Source organism: Propithecus coquereli, unplaced genomic scaffold, assembly GCF_000956105.1.
Source record: "Propithecus coquereli isolate 6110/MARCELLA unplaced genomic scaffold, Pcoq_1.0 Scaffold64, whole genome shotgun sequence".
In the NCBI taxonomy this organism is placed as follows: domain Eukaryota; kingdom Metazoa; phylum Chordata; class Mammalia; order Primates; family Indriidae; genus Propithecus; species Propithecus coquereli.
The window spans coordinates 3,690,164-3,708,916 of NW_012152396.1; the positions used below are offsets into that span (position 1 = coordinate 3,690,164).

The following is an 18,753-nucleotide window of genomic DNA, read 5'->3' on the forward strand; positions in this document are numbered from 1 at the left end:
TTTAATTAGGATACACACATGCAAAACACCTTATTGGTACTGTAAGAAAAGATTCTTTCAGGTATTGTCAATTTTATGTTTAAAGCTATGGGATCATCATTAAATACAGGAAAATCAATTCAAAGTTTCTATTCTGTCATAATGGATTTGAATTTGGGGGCAGGCTCTTTGTATTTATCAATGTATTACAAGATAATATTTCAGTACAAAACAGATAGACTAATATTATTCTTTTCATCTGTTAAGTAAAAGAAATGCACAAAGTATATATGTGAGTAACAAAGGCCTGAACTTGTGAATTAGTAATACAATTATATTCAACGATAAGGATTTTGTGTTTGCATAATCCTTCCCCACAGATGCATGTCATAAAAACCCTGGCATTGGTTGCTGACTTCAAATCAACAGTGCCCACTCTTTCTAGGAAGTTAAAAGAAAAGTTGACATAATTTATCCAAGAACGAATTATTTTCTCTATTTAGAAAGTTAGAGTCGTTCCTTTTTTTTTTTCCCAACATAAGTTTCCTGGCTTTATCAAAGATTTTTTTTTTTTCCAGTGGAAATAATTTCATGGACAGACATTCTTTTATTTCTGTTTGTTTGTGGCCTGAAAGATCAGTTTGGTACTCACTTTCAGGACTCCTTTGAATTGTTAAAAAAAAAAATTCTATCTATCTGTCTAGCATCTAGCATCTATTTCCTCTTCTATGCTTGATTATTTAGTTATCATAGTACTCATTTCAGAAGATGAAATAACATAAAATAAGATCATAGAAAATAAATTTCTTTCATTATAAGACTGAATAGGAAAAATAATGCTTCTCTTGAATATTTATTAGTCTCTGTGCCTCTATGTGCCACAGGGCAATTTGACTGACAGTTTTGACTGACTCGGTTATTTAATTAGCAAAATAACCAGCTTGATACTAATTATTATATCAGAGAAAGTCATTTTTCCTACTGGTTGAGATCAGTAGTTCATTTTCAGAGAAAAAGGGCAGAGGTAGAATAGTCCTTTAGAAGTAGAGATCAGAAACTTGGGTGGGGAGAATGGGAAAGGAAGATTTTAAAAATGTTTAAAAAATTATCCTTGCTTTGCTTTGTTTTTAGAAATAATGGTTAATTTTTTTTTGAAATTTAAAGTAACATGAAAGAAGAGCATGGAAATTTTCTATTTATTAAAAGGGAGAAAGGAAAAAAAATATGAAACGGGGAGGGAAAGAATCCTCTGCCTGTTAAAGAAGGTCTAGGGTTCTCCTAACCTGTAGAGGTGAATCAGGGATCAACCTGTATATACTGTATATATGTATATATCTTACATATTGTGTATATCGTGATGGCAAAGATCATCACCACCGTCATTTGGGTCCATTTTCCTCCTCTTCTCTTCTTAACTGAAAACCCCATGAAAGATTGGATCTAAATATCCTACCTCTGGGCCTGAATCACATGGGTGCCAGAGCTGGCATGGAAACATGGAACTTCTAAATATCTATTTTAGTTGCTATTGTTGCTATGGCTTTTTCTCTGTTTGCTTCTAAGGCAAAGTAGTTCAGACAGAATGGTTTCAGAAGAATGAAAAAGATATGGAAGCCTTATAATGTGTGTTTGTGTGTGTATAAATATTTCATTTTTCATTTTTTATTACCTATAGGTAAAAGCACACTTGAAATTAGTAATAGATGCAATTTGGGACTTAGCTACTTTAGTATGTCTTTCCAAGCAAACTCATTGATTTGGTTACATTTTTGCAAACATTGAAAACTAAAATGTTCAAATGGGAAACTGCAGATAAAGACCATGGTAATGAATAATAGGTACAAATCGTTTAAACTCTTATGTAAAATTTGATAAGATGTTTTACATAACTTTAATGAATTGACAAGGTCTTGTGAAGAAAACAGTTCCAGATGGCAAATATACGCAAGGGATTTAGTCAAACAATTTTTTTGGCAAGAGTATTATGAATTTTGTAATCAGCTGGGAGCCAATGAAATACAAAGATGAGGCTAGTTAATAATCTACAATTATTGGTTAAAGAAGTATATTAGTGCTAATTTCCCTCCATTTGTCCTATCTTTTCTCTTCTATCAAACCCACAAGCCTTTGGCACAATGAAGTGGGTCACCTTTATTTCCCTTCTCTTTCTCTTCAGCTCTGCTTATTCCAGGGGTGTGTTTCGTCGAGATACACGTAAGAATTTTATTTTTCTAGTGTTCAACTTTTATTTTATTTTCTTAGTAAAAGAAAGTTTTAGTAAACCCTACATCTTTAAATAATTAAATTTTCCTTTAGCATTTATTTGTAGAATGTGAGGATAGTTTGTATTCGTGAACCCTTACAAGGTTATCTTCTTGATATATTTCAAGCATCTTAGGAAAAAATGTTGAGAATTGTTTGGTGACTATAATTTTCTTTCGCACATAAAGGAACTTACGGCACAGTGACTTAAATTTCACAGAATAGAGTTGAAAATAGAATTCAAAAGCCTATCCATTTTGCCTTGCTTTATTAAAAAACACAAAACCTGTGTTGTTAATCTTATAAATAAATGAAACTTGTTATTTATATTTTGTTATTTCAGACTGTCTTCTCAGTAGCTATTAATAGATACTACAAAAGCATTAGATTTAACCAAGTTTGAATATAAAGCTATAAATATTTAATAATTTCTAAAATAGAATTCTTGGTGACTGAATAATTCTGTTTAAATACATAAGAAATAGTTCACCATCATTCTAAAATTTTCTGTAGGAATCACAGCCCAATATTTTGGAGCAAATGAATAACCTAAATCAAATGGAAAGAAATATAAAAAGTAGCATCATAACTTGTTGTTTCTTTAAGTATTCAAACAAATCTTTTGTTTTTTCTTTTTCTCCCCCAAGACAAGAGTGAACTTGCTCATCGGTTTAATGATTTGGGAGAAGGAAATTTCAAAGCCCTGTAAGTTAAAAATATTGAAGAATCAAATTTAATATTTCTAATAGCATTGGTTATTACTCTAAAGTCCTTATGTCCCCCTGTCATCAGCGTCCAGATTCTATAACAGTGCTGTCCAATGGAATTTTCTGTATTGGTGAAAATATTCTGTATTAGTGCTGTCCAATATGGTAGCCACTGAACATATATGGATATTGAATACTTTAAATAAGGCAAATATAGTACAAGAATAAAAATTTAAATTGCATTTAATTTTAATTAATTTTAATTTATGTAATCCCATGTGGCTAATGGCTATGTATTGGACGGTTCAGCTCTGGAACTCTTATACCACCTGCATGGTGGAAAGGACTTTAATATATGATTCCTTTGGCAGCTCACTTACTAAATCCTCTTTATATAGCAAATAGTCCTGTGGTTTCTTGGGAACATTTTAATATCTTCTTAATCTAGCAAAAAATGAGAAAATAGTTTGCTTTTTAAAGGTCAATCTCATCCTACAGCCTAATTCAAAGAGGTGTGTGGGGTTCGTTTTTGTTTTAAAGAATTCAAGGGACTTATGCAATGCCTAGTCTTGATGATTAGATCTATTTAGTTTCCAGTTTGCTTTCTTGCTCTCTGTTCGAACATCTACTGACACGCACATACATATACTTCCCACATTGAAGCAATACATAACCTCTTTGCCCAAGAAGCTTTATATGCCTGGTTAGGCCTCAGATAATACTTGATATGGACAGGCTTTCTGGATAATAGTAAAAGAGATGCATAAAATATAGAACATATACACATACGTGATTTGCTCTCTAGCGTAGCAACCTGTTTTATATTAAAGTTTTATTATGCTACATTTTTTCTATGTCCTTTGTTTCAGGGTACTGGTTACCTTTGCTCAGTTTCTTCAGAAGTGCCCCTTTGAAGATCATGTAAAATTAGTGAATGAAGTAACTGAGTTTGCAAAAACATGTGCTAAGGATGAGTCAGCTGAACATTGTGACAGATCACTTGTAAGTACATTCTAATTTTGAAGATGCTTCCTTCTCTTCTAAATAATCCCAAGCATTTCAAAGGAAAAAAGTTCTTTTTAAAATTTCTCAGTTATTATTAAATGATCAGATTTGTAAGTAACACTCGAAAGTTGCTTATTGACTGATAAGCCATTGTTTCTTCTGAGATAGAGATGCTCTAGCTATACTGACAGTTTTCAAAAGCATTTCTTCATTGAGATCACACACAACGGTCATAGTGTATTTAAATGGCAGTTTGTCATTTGTAAAAATATCTTTCTATTTCTTCCTCCCCACCACCCCCTGGTAACCATCATTACATTCTTCAATTCCATGAATTTGACTATTTTAGATATCTCATATAAGTAGAATCACGCAGTATTTGTCTTTTTGTGACTGGCTTATTTTAGTTAGCATAATATTCTCAAGGTTCATCCATTTTGTTGCATATTGCAAAATTTCCTTCTTTTAAGGCTGAATAGTATTCCATTGTATGTATGTACCACATTTTCTTTATCCACTCATTTGTCGATAGGCAATTAAGTTGTTTCCGCATCTTGGCTACTGTGAATGGTGCTACGATGAACATGGGAGTCTCTTAGAGATGATAGCCTGGTTTTTATAGTCAGAAAACACCAATTGATTTCTATGATAATTTTGTTACCTAGGTGGAATAACAGAACAGCTATATAGTCCTCATTTTAGGGATATTCATATTTTTACATACAATAATAAAGCAAGATACTCAGTCATTTTGAAGAACTTTGAACTTACGGTATTTCCAGATAGGTTTCAGTTTTAAATGGTATCTACTAAAAATTGGACCCCTCAAAAAGGAGCAGATCAAATGAGAAACCATCTGAAACACTTTTCTCCCCAGTGTGAATTCACCTGCTACTTAGAAGTTTATTTTCCCTTGATTTTTGTTATAATGATTGCTCTCCTAGACTTCAGTGTCAGGTCCGGAAATAAGAGTGTTATAAAATTGCTGAAAGCTATTGATTATCTTTTTGCCCTTCTGTCTTATCCACCATAAGTGATAGTGTGACAGTTAATTCTTATGAAAATTACACAAAGATGGTCAAATCAAGAGAAACTCTAAGCTTGGGGCCAGGAGAAGGGGAATGGATTATTATATGATTTCCTAACCAAGCTTTAGAAGAATGCTAAATTTCCTCTGCTATCCGTTGACTATAAAGAAAATAAAGTACTGCCCTGCAATTTGAAGGCTGCTCTCTTCCATTTAGCATACTCTTTTGGGAGATACATTATGCTCAGTTGCAAGTCTTCGTGAAAAATACGGTGAAATGGCTGACTGCTGTGCAAAACAAGAACCCGAGAGAAACCAGTGCTTCCTGGACCACAAGGATGACCACCCAGGCCTCCCTCCGCTGGCGAGACCAGAGGCGGATGTCGCGTGCGCCTCCTTTCAGGAAAATGAATCTAAGTTCTTGGGATAGTAAGTAATCAGATGTTTACCCTTCAAAATTAAAAATTATAGAATAAATCTATAGGCCGATACTCATTATGACAATTATCATCACAAAAAATAGTTTCAGCATTAAGACTTGGAAGTATTCTTATAACGATTCTTTAAAAAGCAATATTTGATACCAGGAAATTCTACACAACAAAAAATATGATTAAAGATCTTTTGGAGTTCATTGAGACAGGATGTGATCCGCAGGAAATATTGGAGATCAACATATTTTTAATATTGCGAAGATATATATAGTTATATAGTTATTCTCAGAATTGATTTCATTTTAGTCAGCAACATTATATCGTCAAAATTTAACCATTTATATGCACACACACACACACACACACATACAGAAATTTAATTTTCCTTTCACTGACTTAAAAAATGACAAGGAGAAAGGCTACCATATGCAAATTGAGCTTAATTGGTTAATTAGGTATCTTTAGGCTTTGGAGGCTCTGGGGAGAATGTTGATTACAATTGTTTCTGTAATACTAGCATCTATTAAAAAATGACTGCCTGTTTTTCTTTTTCAAAATTTAGTTACTTATATGAAGTCGCCAGAAGACATCCTTACTTTTATGGCCCAGAACTCCTTTTCTTCGCCGAAAGGTATAAACATGCCTTTTCAGAATGCTGTCAAGCCGCTGATAAGGCTGCCTGCTTGTTCCCAAAGGTAATGCCTAAAAGAAGAATGGAAGAACCAGTTCATAACCCAACCTCAGATTTTGACCACCTTATGGCTAGATTTAGGGAACCCAAGTCTCTGATATAAACTTCTCTACATGGTCAAAAAAAGCCTTCCTCACTCTTATCTCCTCCAAAAGTTCTTTCATCCTCTGTGAAGGCCTCTGATATCTTCAGTCCTCCTTCTGAGACTTGCCAATGGTTATCCGAAAGAGGGAGTCAACGTCCATGTGTCTAAGTATCTCACCAGTTTTTTGATGGCAGTAATCATCACAGTGAAATACAGAAACTCATTTGTCAAATTGCACAGCAAGGGCGCGGTTTCTGTTTATCTTCCCATAAACCTATTTATTGGGGCAGGAACTCAAAGGAGGCAATTTTACTGCATCTGGAAGCGAGGGTTCATACATCCATTCCATAAATAGTTATTATTATGTGCTTTATTCTTTTTACTGATGTTACAAGAGTGGGTAGAGGAGGGACTGAAATGAATAACACACAAAATTACAAAGTCAGCAAAGTCACATTCCCTGGGCTATCAGTGTCCTCTGTTCTCCCGTTTCTCCTTCCAGGGCCCTTTTCCCCTACAAAGCCTCCAGCTGGTATCTAGCTACCTAGAGGCTCTCGCTATGATCAGACTAATTTTTCCTTTTCTTACACAGCAAAATAATTATTTGCCAAACAGAGTACTTGGGAATTTAGTCATAAATTATCTCTTTAAAATTTAATTTGGCATAGTCTCATCTGAGCTTATGAAGGTATATTTACAATTTTTCTTTTCTAATTGTTCCAAAATTATTCCTTTTTGTAGCTTGATGCTTTGAGGGAGGAAGGACTGGCTTCATCTGCCAGACAGAGATTCAGGTGCAGCAGTCTTCAGAAATTCGGAGAAAGAGCTTTCAAAGCATGGTAAACACTTTTTTTTTTTAAGATAGTTTGTGTCTTTATAATGGTGTAATGATGATTCCGTTGACACAATTGTACATTTATATGGCATTTTAAAAAGTGCTTTCAAATACGTCTTTCTGGTTTTCTAAAAGGTACAAATTTAGTAAAGGTAAAAATCAGAACATCAATGACAATTTTACATTTTTTTAATCATACTTTTTCTAAGCAGTCAAGAATTTAGAGAAAGCTATCTTTTTTGTCCTAAAAAAGGGACACATATTTAAGTCCCATTATAAAGAGTGGAAATCTTATTCTAATGATCCATTATTTTATTTTGAGACAGAGTCTGACTGTTGCCCAGGCTAGAGTGCCGTGGCATCCTAGCTCACAGCAACCTCAAACTCCTGGGCTCAAGCGATCCTCCTGCCTCAGCCTCCCAGGTAGCTGGGACTACAGGCATGCGCCACCCTGTCCAGCCAATTTTTTTTTTCTATATATTTTTAGCTGTCCAATTAATTTCTTTCTATTTTTGGTAGAGACGGGGTCTCGCTCTTGCTGAAGCTGGTCTCGAACTCCTGAGCTCAAACGATCCAACCTCCTCGGCCTCCTAGAGTGCTAGGATTATAGGCGTGAGCCACCGCGCCCGGCCTGGTCCATTATTTTTATAGTAGTCAGGATCTTTTATTTAATTTTATCTTTCCCCCAATGATCTGAAAGTGTCAGCTTGTCTTTTTTTGCCCTGATAAGTTATGTCCTGAAAATTAAATTCAGTCAGCAACTAAGTTGAAGTCTTCCAATTTTGTCATAGCTCCAACTCTGCTCATACTCTCATATTTTTTCCTGGGCCTCTGTTTTTACATTACTTAGCTGGTTCGGGGAGCATACTTTAATATCTGACTGAGCCAGGAAATATACCATGCCCACTCCCTACCCCCTAACCCCTCACCTGCTAGTCCACAACAATCAACACAAATAGGAGATAAAATGAAAATAATAGACATTATGCACGCTCTCTAGAAACTGTCAATTGAACTATATTTGCCCATCATTCCTACCATTTAAAATCCCCCAAAGCAACTAAATTGATAAATAAAACAATCCCGTCATGAAATGATAAACAGGCTATGATTGATTCTGGTAAAGAAATCTCTCCTTCATCAGATTTAGGCAACTCTGAAATGATCAGGGAAAGAACAAGGAAATCAGCCTTTTACATCTTGGCATAGTGTAGAGACTGTGTTGGATCTTTCCTGGTAAAAGTATGATCAATGAAAACTCCTTAATTTTGTAGAAGTTATGAAGTTTCTTTTCTCAGAGACCTTTGGAAGTCAGGAAGAATGTGTTTTATGGAGAAAAAAGGTAACTGGAATTTGTGGGTACTTCCCACATTATAAAATGCTTTCATAGGTGCTATCTAATTTAATCCTCAAAATAGTCCTTGGGAGGCCAAGGCAGGAGGATCGCTTGAGGCCAGGAGTTTGAGACCAGCCTGGGCAACATAGCGAGACCCTATTCTTATCCCCCCCCCCAAAAACAGCCAAGTGTGGTGTTGCACACCTGTAGTCTTAGGTACTCTGGAGGATAAGATGGTTGGATGGCTTGAGCCCAGAGTCCAAGGTTGGAGTGAGCTCTGATGACAACACTGTACTTCAGCCTGAATGACAGAGTGAGACCCTGTCTCAAAAAAAAAAAAAAAAAATTCTATATGTTAGTTTGTCTTGAAATTTTTTGTTAGAAATAGCATTTTCCTAGTGCTTTCACATAAAATATTGCATGACAATATTTTAATGGGGGGATTTTCTTTTTAGGACAATAGCTCGCATGAGCCAGAAATTTCCCAAAGCTGATTTTGCAGAAGTTTCCAAGATAGTGCAAGACCTTGCCAAAATCCACAAGGAATGCTGTCACGGCGACCTGCTTGAATGTGCAGATGACAGGGTAAGGTGTCATCCATATGCTCTTTGGTAGCTTGCGTGCTTAAGTTGGTAGGATGGATTCATTTCATTTCATTGGTGACAGCTGATGGTGGGTTAAGATTGTCTTCCGTGCTCCCATTTGCTCTGTCCCTGACCTTTCCCTGCCTTGCAGTACTTTTCTTTTAACCTGGCTATTCTAATTACTAAATGACTGAAAACCCCTCCCTTCATCGGTTTGTAAACCCTTTCCTTCACACTCCCACCGTGAACGAGGGCTTCGACTGAAGGAGAACAGCTGGCAGGTAGATTTCTAAGATTTTAGGGGGAGGTGGGTGGCGTTGGAGAAGGCCTGCCACCTGCAGAGACATTTAGAAATGATGTATTTTTTCCCCCTCTATATCTCTCCCTTAATTAACTCTCTTTGTTGAATATACAAATATTTAGCATGATAATCTCTTTTCCCCAAACTTGTAATATTTTCTCTTTGTTCTTTAAATATTAAAAATATGATCAAACACTACAATCCTAATCTCTCATGACACTTTCTGGAAAATCAAAGGTAGATATTTGATATACGTAAGCAGGGCCTGTGACTGTGATCTTGATTCATTTTTCAAACACCACTCATACTTTATTCAGTCATTTGGTTTCAAAATACCTGCACTTAATTTGAGGGAAATATTTGGAAAAACAGTAGAGTTTTAATGAAAAAAACTTAAATCCCTTAACAGCAGAAATACAAATTCAATAAATAACTGAAAGGAGCCCCTGTTACTAGTGCATTTAAATCAAAGGAGGAATGTTTTAGTAGTTCAATCTGAGTCTCCGGGTTTAGGAGCAGACTGAGAACATGTTTATAGAAGGCACATCGGTATACATATGGTCTTAGGATGCAATCAGTGTGTTCTGCTCACATAATAAAGGTGCGAGGAGAAAGTGTAGCGATGCCAATTTATGTCGAACAATTTCTATCACCCTGCTCGTAGGCGGACCTTGCGAAGTACGTATGTGAGCATCAAGATTCATTGTCCTCTAAACTGAAAGAATGCTGTGATAAGCCTGTCTTGGAAAAATCCCACTGCATTGCTGAGGCGGAAAACGATGAGGTGCCTGCTGACTTGAGCCCATTAGCTGCTGATTTTGTTGAGGATAAGGATGTTTGCAAAAACTATGCTGAGGCAAAAGATGTCTTCTTGGGCACGTAAGTCGATAAGCAATCATTCTTTCATGGATTTTATCTGGCCTCACCACTTAGGAAGATATGCTAGACTTTTCTTTGGAGTTGCTACCATTCCCACGTTGCACAGAATGCTTCTTCATCCTGCTGTCTCCCAGCATCTAAACATTTTTCCGACATAGTTAATTAGTTTAAAACGCTGTGATAAAATAATATATGCTTACCGCAAAAGCGCGATGTTCCTTACTCCTTAGGGATATTTCTGGAAATACCTCTAGAAATATTTGATGTGTATATAAATTATATAATCAATTAATTAATTAAAAGGGCATTTCTTGAACATCTATAATACATGCGTGTGAATACATATTGCCTATCTATCATCTACTATTTATCTATCTAATCTATATAATGGTAGCAAAGGTGTATAAAAAGAAGTTTGGGGTCTGACACCAGGTGTTTTATATTTGGTTGAAGAGACCAGAAGTTCAGTAGTGTGGCAAGGTAACATGCTCTGAAATGACAAAATAAATGATTATATATTGTCAGTAAGTATAGTGATAAACTTTGCATTTTTGTGGTTGGATTATGACAGTTTGCTATGCATTAAATAATATTTAATAAAATTATGTCCTCTACAAGGTTTCACTCATACAGAGAAGGAAAAGAAAATTTGAAGAATACATCTCTAGCCACCTATCAGAATCTTTCTGAGATGTAGTTCAAATCAAACAAAATATACCTAAAAATGACAGGTGTCATTCATCAAACATTTAATATGGCAATGTGTATTTTGCATAGATTATGTCATGCATTCTTCACAATCCACCTTATGAGACAGATACTATTATTATCTCTATTCCCCAAAGGAGGAAACTAAGCTTCTGATAATTTCAATAAATTGCCTGGATGATATAGTGAAACAAGTGACAGAGCCAGGAATTGAGCCCAGATACATTTAACTGTGGACTCCCACGTTCTTGGCCACTAAGCTTTACTGCAGGCAATTTAGTTAAATTCAGACCTTTGAAATGTGAGTTACTCTTGAGGTTAGTTATGTGATTTTTCTTGCTCATCTGTCCAACGAAATCTGTTTTATTTTCTTCTTAATTAGGTTTTTATATGAATATTCAAGAAGGCACCCTGAGTACTCTCCCTTGCTGATACTGAGAATGGCCAAGAAATACGAAGGCACTCTGGAGAAGTGTTGTGCCACGGCCGACCCGCACGGATGCTACGCCAAAGTGGTAGGTTTCCTGCAGGGGAAAAAGATGTAGCTCTTCGACTGATGGTTCCAATAATGAGACAGAAAAATAACGCAAGAATGTAAAATGCTATGGAATATGATTTAGATCTTTTCTTAAGGTGGTTTCAATTCCGTGTTCTTCAACATTATAGGGAAAATGGCCTTAAATAGAATGATTAATAAAACCTAGAAGAGTTAGAGAAGATCAGAAGAGAACAATCGCTAATTTTACAAAATCTTGACCATGCTTTTTCTCTTTTTCATATTCCTGAGAAGAAAGTCATATAAAGTAAATTTAAATGTTAATTAAAAGAGATTTAACTTAGATATAAAGAAAGTTAACCTGATTCCAAGATTTATGAAGTTCTAGAATTAAAATCTTAAGGGAGGTTGTAGAATCTATTCCTTTAGAATATTTTCAAAATTTTTTTGAGAAGGTTTCGGAATAGTTCTTGAAGAAGTTAAGTTAAGAGAGGAAATTTGTTTTGGAGGATTTTCAGGGTCTCTGCTAGCATACGTAATGGTTTCCAAACTATTCAAAATAAGAGAAAAGTCATTCTTTCCTCTCCCAAGAAGCTACTTTATGCCAGGCCCCGCACTGCAACCAATGCCCAAGGTAAAGTCTCTCATTTTGGAGCACTCAGGACCCAACTGGAAAGGTGGCCTAATAATAATAATACTTCTAATCATAGCCACCACTCATTGAACTGATACATATGCCAGGTACTGCTCAATTTCATTAGCATAATTGGTTTACAGAGCAGTTCTGCGAGGTGAGTACCATCTTTGTCCCCATTTTAGAGGTGAAGAATCTGAAGTTTGGAGATGGTAAGTAAAGTTGCCCAACTGGAAAAGGAATCAGATGGCCAGGCTCAAATGTGAGCCATGGAACCACGTCTGCGATGCAGCCCCACCGAGTAAAACGAACAGCTCGAACATAACATGGCAGAGGTAGCTTTGAAGATCTATTCAGGTGGCTTTGGACAGAGAGAGGAAAGGATCTTGCTCTGACTAGAGGGGTGAAAAACAACCTGCATCTGATCCTCAGCTGGAATCACACAACTCTTTTATGTTTCAGTTGGATGAATTTCAGCCTCTTGTGGAAAAGCCTCAGACTTTAGTCAATGAAAACTGTGCACTCTTTGAGAAGCTTGGAGAGTATGGCTTCCAGAATGCGTAAGTATTTTTGTTCGTTTACTGATTTTTTTCTTGATCAATTTGTAATTAAGACTTAATATATAGGCCACATAACATAAGACTTTTAATAATAAAAATATAGTATATATATATTTCAATCACTCTTTGTCAAGAAAGACTGGAGAGGAGAGATAAAATAAGTTGATGGGACGGAGAGACCTATATTTGAATTCAATCTAAAAAATTGGTTTCTTGAAACTGGGAGTATGGGGCCGGCTGTGGTGGCTCTTGGCTGTAATCGTAGCACTCTGGGAGGCTGAGACGGGAGGATCACTTGAGGTCAGGAGTTCGAGACCAGCCTGAGCAAGAGTGAGACCCCATCTCTACTAAAAATAGAAAAATTAGCCAGGCATCATGGCAGGCACTTATAGTCCCAGCTACTTGGGAGGCTGAAGCAGGAGGATCTCTTGAGCCCAGGAGTTTGAGGTTGTTGGGAGCTGGGCTGATGCCACAGCACTCTACTCAGGGCAACAGAATGAGACTCTGTCTCAAAGAAAAAAAGAAGGAAAGGAACTGGGAGTAGGTAGGCTAGGAGGGTAAATGCCAAATCTTGGTATATTGGAACTGGGAATGTGCTTTGAAGGTTAAGAGATAGTTTGTGGGCAAATAAAACATAGCAATATTTTACAGAGCAGGAACTAGTAGGCCTTGAATAGCAGGAGCTCAAAAAGTAATATATAAGTCGAACACGAACATATGATAAAATGGATTTAGATACATATATGAATATTAGATTCATAATGAGCGATGTGGGGAGGGATTGGATGTTTGGAAGATGCATCTAGTCTTTGATCGTTACGACCTTTTTGTCCTATGGAATTTTTCTCCCTAAAAGATAGACAGAATGGCCTGCTGGACTAACGTCCAAATTCCATAGAGCCTTATCTATGGAGTTAAAGACAGGAGGGACATATGATTCAGTAGATATTTATTGTGTGGGTCATATGCATAGTTGGCACTCTTCTAACTATGGATGTTAGGAATAACAACAGTGAACAAGATGGTCTCTTCCCTTGAGAAGATTATAGTCACACGTTGACTTTTAATGGTGATTGGCATTCTTAATAATGATTTATTACATACTAGGTACCATGCTGGGTTAATTGCATAATTTATTCCTTTTAATTTAATCCTTGCACCATCCTTGTTGAGTCAGGTATATTCCTCTCATTTTTCACCTGTATTTTTCAAGTTTAGGACAGTGCTGACATATATTAAGCTCTCAATAGGTTTAATTGAAAGAAAGAAGCAACTAATAAATATATTAATGCCACTGAATTATAATAAGGTAACTCATTTTCCTAAGATTATATGTTACAGGTAGAATTCAAAGCCAGATTTAAATAGCTGCTCAGGATAAGTTCTTCCCCCCTATACTATCCCACCACTCTGCAAATGGAGATAATATGATGAATGAAAAATAACAACATTGTAGTTAATATGGGCCAAGTTTTCTCTGTTCGATTTACTGTGTTAAAAAAAGACAGCTTCTTGCCTGGCTGAAAACGCATGGCCTATTTTCTTGCAGGCTGATAGTTCGTTACACCAAGAAAGCACCTTCAATGTCAACTCCAACACTCGTGGAGGTTTCAAGAACGATGGGAAAAATAGGTGCCAAGTGTTGTAAGCTAGAGCCAGTAAAAAGAATGTCCTGTGCTGAAGACTTTGTGAGTATTTTTAAAATATAATAGAGTTAATAATGATGATTTTTTGCTTTTAGATATTGACAAAGCTACCTTTCAGAAGCAGGGGTGGATTAATGTGTGTGTGTGTGTGTGTGTGTGTGTGTATGGGAGTGGTAGCCAGAACTTGGTCACCTACATTATCTTGACTACCAAGATGAGGGTTTAGATTAGATCCCAAAGGTGATAAATTGTTTCAAAAAAGATCCATGCATTTTCAGGGTTCCATGCTGGTGTTTTCTAAGTTTTCACTTTGTCCGTGGGTCTCTTCTTTAATGATCAGTATAAGACTATTTCCTCCACACTCCAACACATATCTCAGGACATATCACCTCAAATTATTTTCATCAGTTATTTTCTCGAGTGTATTATTCCTAAAATGTAGACATTTTAATTAAAAGACAGAAGACTTAAAAGTCTTTATTTGCAGTTCTAAGGATAAACAAATCACTGCCTCAAATCACTTTGGATTCAATGTTGCTAGTTAAAATATAACACTTTTTTTGGTGCATTGGAAAATGAGGTTCATAGAAAACTTTTAGCTTTGCTTCTTTTGAATTTCTGTTCTCTGTCCATTCTTTAGCTATCTTTGGTGTTGAACCGGATGTGTGTGTTGCATGAGAAGACCCCAGTGAGTGAAAAAGTCACTAAATGCTGCACAGAATCCTTGGTAGATAGGCGACCGTGCTTTAGCGAACTGGAAGTCGATGAAACATATGTTCCAAAAGAATTTAATGCTGAAACATTCACCTTCCACGCGAATATATGCACACTTCCTGACAAGGAGAAGCAAATCAAGAAACAATCGTGAGAAGTATTTCATTACTGCATGTGTTTGTCTTGATAGTGAGAACAGATGATTGAAATGAGCAACTTTTTCAGAAGTGGTAATATTTCTTAGAGAGAAGCGTTTGAGTGTATTGGCCTTATTTAGCTGATAAAAGAACCAAGAATAAAATAAATAACTTTTTTCCTTAGCAAAAAACCTATATTATAATTTTGCCCACAAATCATTCGAAGTAATATTGTGGATGAAAGCCATAGTAGAATAACATCTCAGGCCATGTCCAATAGAAAAAGCTGAACAATGAACTGTTGGATTTGTGTAGATAGCAAATTAGTTAGTAGGAATCATAGAAGAATTTATTTTGGGGCAAAAATGGTTATTTTAAGTTTGCTCTGTGGTGACCCCACAGATGAGGCAAACCCCCAAATGTGATTTTTGAGAATGAGACTTGAATGAAAAACTAGAAATGGTAATTCTGAGGTTCAACTTTCTATTGCTGTCACAAGAGATTAGAATTGCAGGAAATTTAGCGATAGAAAGTTGCTATCATCTCTGGTTGGTTATAGTCATGGTCCAGACTTAAGAGTAATATTGCAAAACCTACTACGCCCGCACATCTTTCTCTCTGGCATTGTTGTCTTTGCGGATGTCAATGAAAGAGAACCACCAGATCCCATGAGTCTGGATAATCTTTTTTATAGCGTCTCCACTATTAACTTTGAATGGGGCAAATTTCAAAGACCGAATAGAAAGATTCTCAGATGAGAAAATTTCAAAATAATGTTAGAGATAATTTTTAAAGGATCATTTTTATCTTTTAAATAACTGTAAAATTCAATGTGATATTACTTTCAAATGTGAATAATATATGAATGCAATGACATAATGCTTTCTAGAAATTAACTGAATAGAGATCTACTGACACTGTATAAGATGTAGAGCAATTTACACTGAGTATTTCATTCGATCCTCCTACTAACCCTATGAAAGTGAATTTTTTTATCCTCATTATACAGACGGGAATATTGAGGTTTATAGCGGTATATATCTCGGCCTCAAACTCAGAGTTGCCCGTCTGTAAGACTTATAATCTTAAATGATGGCACTACCATCCTTATTATCTCCATATTCTTTTATGTCAGTAACCTTTTTCCTGTTGTTTTTTTCTTTTTCCATTCAAATGCAGTGCACTTGTTGAGCTCGTGAAACACAAGCCCAAGGCAACAAATGATCAACTGAAAGCTGTCATGACGGAATTCACAGCTTTTGTAGAAAAGTGCTGTAAGGCTGACGATAAGGAGGCCTGCTTTTCTGAGGAGGTACTGGAGTTGACTTCATTTTAATATGTCTAATTTCCATTTTTGTGCATTTAGTTAGGATAGGGTTTAGAAATGTATATATCTAAGAACACCCTATACATGTGGCACAGGGATCTTATTCTACATACAGTTGTCTTACAAAATGACCAAAATAGTTCTTCATTTTTATCTCCTGCTGCACTGCGGCATGTTATTATGTTTATGTTTATAATGCATGTTCTGTTTCCAAATTTGTGGTGCTTATGAAAATTGATGGAAATATTTGTAAGATCTGAAATCTTTTTGATCATTAAACCAGAACATTAATTTATTTAAGCATTTTCTTGAAAAGCGGTGGTCTGTGATTTGGTTGATTTTACAGGTTAGTGGGGGAAATTTGCATTTAAATGTCTAAATCATTTAATATTCCTCCCTATGGTATGACAGTCATTTTTTTATTCCAGTGGCGGAAATGAATGTCTGTGGGCTTCCTTCTAGAGATTATAGTAGTAAATTGGAGTTAAAGGATGTGACTCATATGAAATCAATTTGCAATCACCAATGTCTATGTAAGTGGTAATCTTTTATCCTAATAGTAATGCTAATATTTTCCTAACATTCATCATTTCTTTGTATTCAGGGTCCAAAACTTGTTGCTGCAAGTCAAGCTGCATTAGCCTAAAAACATCAGAATTACAAGCATTTCAGGTAACTATATTTGGACTTTAAAAAATTAATTATAATAGTTATTATTAAAATAGCAAAGATTGACTGACTACTGCCAAGAGTCATACAGACCAGCACCAACCAGTCCTCTAAGCTCTTTATATACATTTTTCAATTCTCAAAATAGTGGCTGAGTTGGGTACCATTATTTATTTCCATTTTGTAGATGAGAAAATGAAGGTACAGATCAAGGCATAGGTTAAGTAATTTTTGAAAAGGGCCACCCAGGTAGCGAGAGGTGGAGCCAAGATTCTAAATTCCAACCAGAGTTTAAGAGTTAACCATTGTCCTATTTGGACTCATATGAAAGTAAGTAACGGCTTAGCAGGAGAATTCTCTAGGTATCAGGCTCAATCATATGAAAGAGCATTTTTGTCAGTCAAAAACAGGTGAATATCAGAGATTTAACATGGTTCAACCTAGTAGCTCAACAAATCCATTCCACTGAAGGATATGATGCATCCGTGATCTTTATAGTGAATAGTATGATACTAAATTTCCAGTTTGTCAACATGCTGAACTTTAACAGAATTTCTTTTCTTAGGACAAAAGGGCCCACTTTAAAATGTAGATGTTTGAACAGAAACATGTTTTACCCATTTTGTTTGTCATATTTTGGGGAGAATTAAAAAATAGAAGAATAATAAAACGTTTTTAAAAACAAGTTGTTCAACTATTTTTTAACATGAATTATTGTCATATTTTCCAAATTGATTGTTACGTCTATTCCACTATTAGGTTTTAACTTACTTTTTGCCCATACGATAATACCTATGTATAGTGCATTCGACAAGGAAGCAGCTTAGAAGCTCCACAAATTTGGTTGTTTCAAAATGTGATTGGTTTTAGTACCAAGTGGAAAGATTTTCTTCGTAAGGTTCTAAATTTGAGAAGATACCTTTTTGTTTGTAATAATTTAGGTAAACAATAGGTATTAAGTAAATAATTCAGAAGAGTGATGATGAAGAGCTTCTGAGTTTGAAGCCTGAGGAATCTGATGGCACCAGTGATAAAGAGGTGATTTCACAGCATTTCTTGGTGTGACCCCTTGGCTGGCCTAGCAGGAGAACGCAGCTCTTACAAGTCTAGGACAGGCCCGAACTGTTTCCACTGGTGAAAATTTCAGAAAGACAATCTAAACAATTTGGCCTTTATTTTGATAGACTTGAAAAAGACATGCCATTTTACAAGTAGCACTTACATTTTTCCTTTTGTTTTTCAGCCTACTCTGAGAATAAGAGGAAGAGAAATGAAGAGCTTTATTCATCTGTTTTTCTTTTCTGTTGGTGTAAAGCCAACACCCTGTCTAAGCAACATAAATTTCTTTAAACATTTTGCCTCTTTTCTCTGTGCTGCAATTAATAAAAAATGAAAAGACTCTACTATAATGGTCCAGGACTATTATTTTTCAGAGGGGTGTTGCCATCCTGAACATTTTGTAGGTTCTCTGAAAGTTCCAATGTTTTCTCTTACTTGACTTCAGCTAGAGGACTTCTAGTTCCTAATGGGCTAATTAATTAAAAAAAAATAATACTCTTATGAGGTATAGATTATAAGCATTCAAAACAATATTTTAACATATGGTAATTCTGAATAAGAGAACGAAAACTATGGTATAGATAAGGCATGGTTTTCTTTATTTACTACTGGGATTGTATAAGAAACAGTGAGGAACAAAGGAGATGGAGATGATTGTAAGAGTAGTTAATTGAATTG

General features: G+C 35.7%; 1 protein-coding gene across 1 annotated transcript; it reads left to right on the forward strand.

Annotated features, from left to right (window-relative positions):
• The first annotated feature begins 2,025 nt into the window (after positions 1-2,025).
• On the forward strand, positions 2,026-18,419 carry ALB (albumin). The gene is made up of 15 exons (XM_012659857.1): positions 2,026-2,193; positions 2,889-2,946; positions 3,818-3,950; positions 5,198-5,409; positions 5,977-6,109; positions 6,932-7,029; positions 8,817-8,946; positions 9,911-10,125; positions 11,216-11,348; positions 12,426-12,523; positions 14,073-14,211; positions 14,810-15,033; positions 16,200-16,332; positions 16,952-17,019; positions 18,260-18,419. The coding sequence occupies exons 1-14, from the start codon at positions 2,115-2,117 to the stop codon at positions 16,991-16,993; spliced, it is 1,827 nt and encodes a 608-aa protein (XP_012515311.1). The 5' UTR covers positions 2,026-2,114; the 3' UTR covers positions 16,994-17,019; positions 18,260-18,419.
• Positions 18,420-18,753: the final 334 nt, after the last annotated feature.

Coding starts and splice junctions, on each gene's coding strand:
- ALB (XM_012659857.1), top strand. CDS start 2,115: ATGAAGTGGGTCACCTTTATTTCCCTTCTCTTTCTCTTCAGCTCTGCT. Junction 2,947..3,817: donor GAAGGAAATTTCAAAGCCCT/GTAAGTTAAAAA, acceptor CCTTTGTTTCAG/GGTACTGGTTACCTTTGCTC. Junction 6,110..6,931: donor CTGCCTGCTTGTTCCCAAAG/GTAATGCCTAAA, acceptor TCCTTTTTGTAG/CTTGATGCTTTGAGGGAGGA.